The sequence below is a fragment of the Sinocyclocheilus anshuiensis genome, unplaced genomic scaffold (assembly GCF_001515605.1).
Source record: "Sinocyclocheilus anshuiensis isolate Anshui unplaced genomic scaffold, SAMN03320099.WGS_v1.1 scaffold297, whole genome shotgun sequence".
Taxonomy (NCBI): domain Eukaryota; kingdom Metazoa; phylum Chordata; class Actinopteri; order Cypriniformes; family Cyprinidae; genus Sinocyclocheilus; species Sinocyclocheilus anshuiensis.
Genome location: NW_015536479.1, coordinates 89,618 through 95,693, shown reverse-complemented (window position 1 = coordinate 95,693; position 6,076 = coordinate 89,618). Strand labels below are relative to the sequence as shown.

The following is a 6,076-nucleotide window of genomic DNA, read 5'->3' as shown; positions in this document are numbered from 1 at the left end:
GCCTTCTTTGTAATAAAGGCTAAAATTAACCATTTGCCCCTTCACAAAAAGACATTTTTATGAAGTATGTATAAGGGGCGTGGTCTTCTTGTTTACAGCCATTGATTGGTCGCACTTGAAGTTGTGCTTGAATATTGCTTACAGTCAGGGTGTGGCTTGGACCTTCACGATCTGCTGCTTTAAAATCATCGCTGCCTGGTGTGACAGAAATATAGCAGTGAATAGATATTCATCCGCCACCACCACCACCCACTCCTTCCGCTTTGTGTCCTTTCAACTGCGCATGTGCTCCAGTTAATAGAGACGTCTTCCTTCAGCCATGCCATAATCGATCGAGCAGTATGTAACGCGATAATGCTCATGATATTGTATCGACAGAGTATTACAAATATTCACATTCGAGACCAACCTATCTGCAACCCTTCATTATTCCAGGTTCTAGTAATAAAGTACACTAATAATGTAACCAGCAGAGTTGCATCATTTTATGACTCTCTCCACCAACTCCACTTTAAACGAATTAAGACAATAATGACTTCTCAGTATTACACAACATTTTGTTTATCTTTTTTTCTCTCTGAATGTACATGCTCGTTGATGTTGCTGTTCTTCCTCCAAAAAGCGTTGCCATTATTGTACATTTAAAAATCCCCTCAATGCATTTGAAACGTATTTCATAGATACAGTTTTAACATAAGCATAAAATCGTTTTAAAATAATACATTTCATATTATAGCCTACTGCTATTTCATCTGAGATGTTCTAATAATATCGCATAGCCTACTTTCCGACAAAACAACAATATCTACACATCAGTTCTGTTAACATGAACACAATACGAATCAAATACAAATTAATATATTAAGAGAATTCATTAATAGATAGTGTTGGTTCATGTTTTTAGGGGGGAAAAACACCCAAGAAATGTTTTTTTCTTCTACTAAACTCTACTAAACCTTTCAAGTAACAAGCATCTTTTCACTGTTAAACACGTCGACAATAAAGCCAAGAAGTATATTATAAACACAAGAAAAATAATAAAATAAAATAAAAGTGGAAATAATATCAAAACACGTAAAGCAAATTTTAATACAATTTAAATTCAATTTCAAGAGGGTTAATCCATATGTATGTTGTTTTTAATTGTTTTAACGATTAAGATAAAAAACAATTTAACAAAAAATAAAAAAGGAAATGTTCCTTTAGGGACGAAATGTCTCAAATTCTGTATATAAACATTAAAGTTTTTGTAGCTGTCAATATAACTGTATTACTTAATAGGTAAGGACATCATATCTTAAAAAGAAAGATATACACTTTCAATATATATTTCTGTAACTAAGGAAATACTATAAACTAATTTCACACCCCTAAAATGCCACTTATCCTGGTTTCCATGGTAACACCAACATTCTTTACGACAGCGTACTGCCGTGTTCTGACAGACCGGTGTCGTACGTTTTTGCAGAATCACCATGGCGTCTGTGTTGAAAGAGACTGCGGGGTTATATGAAACGTTGAAAGCCGAGTGGAATAAGAAGAATCCAAATCTTAATAAATGCGGTGAGATCCTGAGCAAGCTAAAGGTAGGATCAAAGATATATAACAACAATAATTCTCCTAAACTATAGAAATAGTCCGTTGTTGCAGGCTGATGAGCAGTTAGCATCGCTGCTATCCACAACTCTTCAGTCCGATTGATTCCTGTTTACCAACAAACAATGCATTTTTGTGTTTGAACTGATATATATCATACAGGCACAGATGATTTTTAGTAAATTGTGTGAATTTGTGTTTGTTCAGCGCCAAATGACCAAGTTAGCTAGCTAGATATAGAACCGAAACAGTAGAGATATAAAGTGACCGCTTGTGTGAAATAATTTCATTTATACTCATTCACAGGTAACGTTACGACGTTCTTTTTCTCCATTTTCCAAATTATGTTATCTTGTGTACTATTATTTAATATGTTGGTTATTATAAAAAAAATAATTCTCAGGTCTCTCAATTGACAGCTGTGAGGAACCGATTGGTATTAAATCTCACATTTTATGAACCTGAAAAAGAGGCATTCATAAAATATTCATATTTCTGTTTTTCTGGTAGATATCTCTGCTAGAGTTGAACTTTCTACCAACTACTGGGACTAAGCTCACCAAACAACAGCTTATCCTTGCCAGTGAGTATTAATGACAATATTTTACTTATGTATGAAATTATTAATTTATATGAAATGTTTTAATTATTTGTTATTAATATATATTTTTTTTTTTTTGTAGGAGATGTTTTGGAGATTGGAGCTTTATGGAGCATTCTAAAGAAAGACATCCCATCCTTTGAACGCTACATGGCTCAGCTTAAGTGTTATTACTTTGATTACAAGTAATTTTTTCTTCTCTTTACTCACTATCACTCAGAATTGACTTAATATGGGCTAACAATAGTTGTGCTGAAATCACATATTGCCTACTATGCACTCAGTATGCTGTATGTTGGTATCTGTAGTGTGATGAAATGCAGCGTTCAAAAGGACTGGACACACATTGTACGCAGGTCATCACATGTATAGTGAAATGAAGTGAAGTGAAGTGACGTGACATGTGGCCAAGTATGGTGACCCATACTCGGAATTAGTGCTCTGCATTTTTCCCATCCTAAGTGCACACACACACACCGTGAACACACACCCGGAGCAGTGGACAGCCATTTTTTGCTGCGGCGCCCGGGGAGCAGTTGGGGGTTCGGTGCCTTGCTCAAGGGCACCTCAGTCATGGTATTGAAGGTGGGAGAGAGCGCTGTACATTCACTCCTACAATCCCTGCCGGTACGAGACTTGAACCCGCAACCTTTGGGTTACGAGTCCGACTCTCTAACCATTACGACTTCCCCCATATACAGGAATGTTTACAACATACATTTCTTTGAGAAATAGATTGGGATTCTGAATGCAGTTCTAGTTACATTTTCAACATGTTATACCCTGAATTGTTTTGCTGGCTTTTTCTTTGCTCCAGTTACAGTCTCGTCTCTTGTTAAATGTCGCAGGGATGAGTTGCCCGAGTCAGCCTACAGGCACCAGTTGCTGGGTCTCAACTTGCTCTTCCTGCTGTCTCAGAACAGAGTGTCTGAGTTCCACACAGAGCTGGAAAGACTGAGCGCAAAAGACATCCAGACCAATGTCTACATCAGACATCCAGTTTCTTTAGAGCAGGTGTGGGACACTTTTTTTTTTTTTCTAGTTGCTTATTTTAAACAGCAGTGTGTGTTTTTTCCTACCTTTTTGTTCCTTTATTTCAGTATCTGATGGAGGGCAGTTACAACAAGGTCTTTCTTGCCAAAGGAAATATTCCTGCTGAGAGCTACACCTTCTTCATTGACATTCTTCTTGATACTATCCGGTAGGGGTTATTTATAGTCTTATTGACTAAATGTAGATGATGAACTGCCATTTAAATGTTTTTTTGTTTTTGTTTGTAGAGATGAGATTGCAGGTTGTATAGAGAAAGCATACGAACAAATTCAGTTCAATGAGGCCACACGGGTGCTTTTCTTTTCCTCTCCGAAAAAGATGACAGAATATGCGAAGAAAGTAAGGATTTGGTGTTTGTCAAATATTGTCACTAGGCCTGTCACAATCATGAATTTTGTGATTAGCTGTCATACAAACAATTGCAATTAATCATTTAATTCTATTTTGTTCTAATATGAATCTTTATATATAATGTAATACTGAACTTTATAATAAAACAAGCCTATATGATTTATTTAAAGTAGCACATTCATCCAAAAATGTGTTGAAAATGTACTCGCCCTCAAGGCATCCAAGATGTAGATGAGTTTCTTCATTGGAACAGATTTGGAGAATTGTAGCATTCCATCACTTGCTCACCAATGGATCCTCTGCAGTGAATGGGTGCCGTCAGAACAAGAGTCCAAACAGCTGATAAAAACATCACAATAATCCACACCACTCCACTCCATCAATTAATGTCTTGTGAAGTGAAAAGCTGCATGTTTGTAAGAAACAAATCCATCATTAGAATGTTTTTAACTTCAAACCATTGTGTCTGGCTAAAATACGAGTCATATATCCATAACTTTCTCCAGTGAAAATGTTGTCTCTTTTGAGTCAGGAGAGAAATATGCACAGATCAAGCACCGTTAACAAGCGAAAACAGTCCAAAACAGTTGTAAACAAGTATGTTTGTGGCTTTTGATGTGAGAGGACAGCAGGAGATGGACAGTAACACTGGAGGAAGCATTGTGTGGTTTAGCCAGAAAATTCTGTAAAGATGGAATTGTTTCTTACTATCAAGAAGCTTTTCATGTCACAATATGTTAATTGATGGACTAGAGTCATGTGGATTACTGAGACCTTTTTATTAACCGTTTGGACTATCATTCTGACGGCACCCATTCACTGCAGAGGACCCATTGGTGAGCAAGTGATGTAATGCTACATTTCTCCAAATCTGTTCCAATTAAGAAACAAACTCATCTACATCTTGGATGGCCTGAGGGCAAATAAAAATGATTATTTTATTGGCTAGATACTGATATGTTCATGGTCTGGCTTTTGTGCTCTGCAGAGAGGCTGGACCCAGAGTCCTGATGGATACTATTCATTCAGTACTCAGCATCAAAAGACCGAGGAAGTGACCATCCCTTCCACAGAACTGGCCCAACAAGTCATCGAGTATGCAAGGCAGCTGGAAATGATTGTGTAGTGCAATAAAGTTGTGTAATAAAGGTTCACGTTTGTTTATCCAAATATACAAATCAAACCATTGTACAGTGGCCATATATCTGTACTCAGTTTAGACACAGGATGACACGGCTGCAAATAATGACTCTCAGAGGACGAGACCAGAACTCTTTAGCCTACAAGTTATTAATATCTACCCGTATCAGGGTCTCTCTGTATGATTGTCTGCTGGGTGCGTCAACCCTCCTGCATTACTGATGAACATCTAATGACTGGGTCTCACTTTTTTTTTCTTTCTAAATAAACATTTAATAGGCTATCAGTGAACATGAATGGGGGAGTTGGAGATGAATGGAGACTAGCTGCTGTGAATACCGTCATGGCGTATAGAGCTGTATGGGAGCTGTCCAAGGTACTGAGGCGTTCTCCATCGCTGATCTACACTAGTTTGTGCACTTATCACTGTGTTACTACTAGACTATTGATCATTTGCTATGTGTAAACATTTCTCTCACTAACATGAGCAGTCACTCTCTCTTCAGTTTTTGACAGTGGTGGCTGTTTATGCACATGGCCATTTATAGAAGCAAATCGCTCTGAATGTCCTGACAGCCACAAAACTGGTCCGATGCGACTCCCACTCGGGGACACAGTGTCCATCCACGAGTGTTTGAGAACTGCTGTAGACAGGTAGAGAGAGAGAGGGAGCGAGAGAGGGAGGGAGGACGATGATGATGATGATGCTGCCGGTGGAAAATGGCTGCTGCATCCTCGAGCCCATCCGAAACTCTATGAAGGTGGACAGAGAAAGACAAGAAAATGAGAGCAGCGAGCGCAAGGAGTGAGTGAACGAGAGACCGTGTGCGTGCGTAAGTGAGCGAGAGTGAGGACGCGCGCGCGCGTGCGTGCGTGCGTGTGTGAGTGTGAGGACGCGCGCGCGCGCGCGAGTGTGTGTGTTCGGTAAGAAGGGGAATAAAAAAGACGAGAGACCGGGGGGCAGCCAGCTCGAAGCGGCGGGCAACACCGAGCCATGGAGGGCGAGTAAGTCCATGCATTTTTATTTGAGCAGAACAGACTGATTGATTTGCAGCACCTCTAATGGACTCTAAGATGCTCATAAACACTATTACGCAGCTATGGCTATCAACACTGTACACCATATTCTCCATATACATCCAACATTTGATGAATAACGCCAGTGAACGGGCCTCGGCTGAAGTGCACTAACGTACATAAAACGCCTTCAATGCCGCGTGAAAGACGAACGGGGTGCAGTGAGAGACGGCTTTTTGTCTCGAAGATGATGATGGTGTGTGTGTGTGTGTGTGTGTGTGTGTGTGTGTGTGTGTGTGTGTGTGTGGGGACGCCCCA

General features: G+C 39.4%; 1 protein-coding gene and 1 pseudogene across 1 annotated transcript; both read left to right on the top strand.

Annotated features, from left to right (window-relative positions):
• Positions 1-1,409: 1,409 nt before the first annotated feature.
• On the top strand, positions 1,410-5,013 carry psmd8 (proteasome 26S subunit, non-ATPase 8). The gene is made up of 7 exons (XM_016466183.1): positions 1,410-1,586; positions 2,107-2,179; positions 2,280-2,382; positions 3,046-3,211; positions 3,298-3,398; positions 3,478-3,589; positions 4,590-5,013. The coding sequence occupies exons 1-7, from the start codon at positions 1,476-1,478 to the stop codon at positions 4,725-4,727; spliced, it is 804 nt and encodes a 267-aa protein (XP_016321669.1). The 5' UTR covers positions 1,410-1,475; the 3' UTR covers positions 4,728-5,013.
• Positions 5,014-5,626: 613 nt separating this feature from the next.
• The window catches only part of LOC107668724 (sprouty-related, EVH1 domain-containing protein 1-like), a 9,346-nt pseudogene continuing 8,896 nt past the window's right edge, over positions 5,627-6,076 (top strand).

What these genes read in the sequence shown, in the direction of transcription:
- psmd8 (XM_016466183.1), top strand. Translation starts at nt 1,476, where the DNA reads ATGGCGTCTGTGTTGAAAGAGACTGCGGGGTTATATGAAACGTTGAAA. An exon ending in AGATCCTGAGCAAGCTAAAG is followed by an intron (nt 1,587 to 2,106) that starts GTAGGATCAAAG and finishes TTTTTCTGGTAG; the next exon opens with ATATCTCTGCTAGAGTTGAA. An exon ending in TGACAGAATATGCGAAGAAA is followed by an intron (nt 3,590 to 4,589) that starts GTAAGGATTTGG and finishes TGTGCTCTGCAG; the next exon opens with AGAGGCTGGACCCAGAGTCC.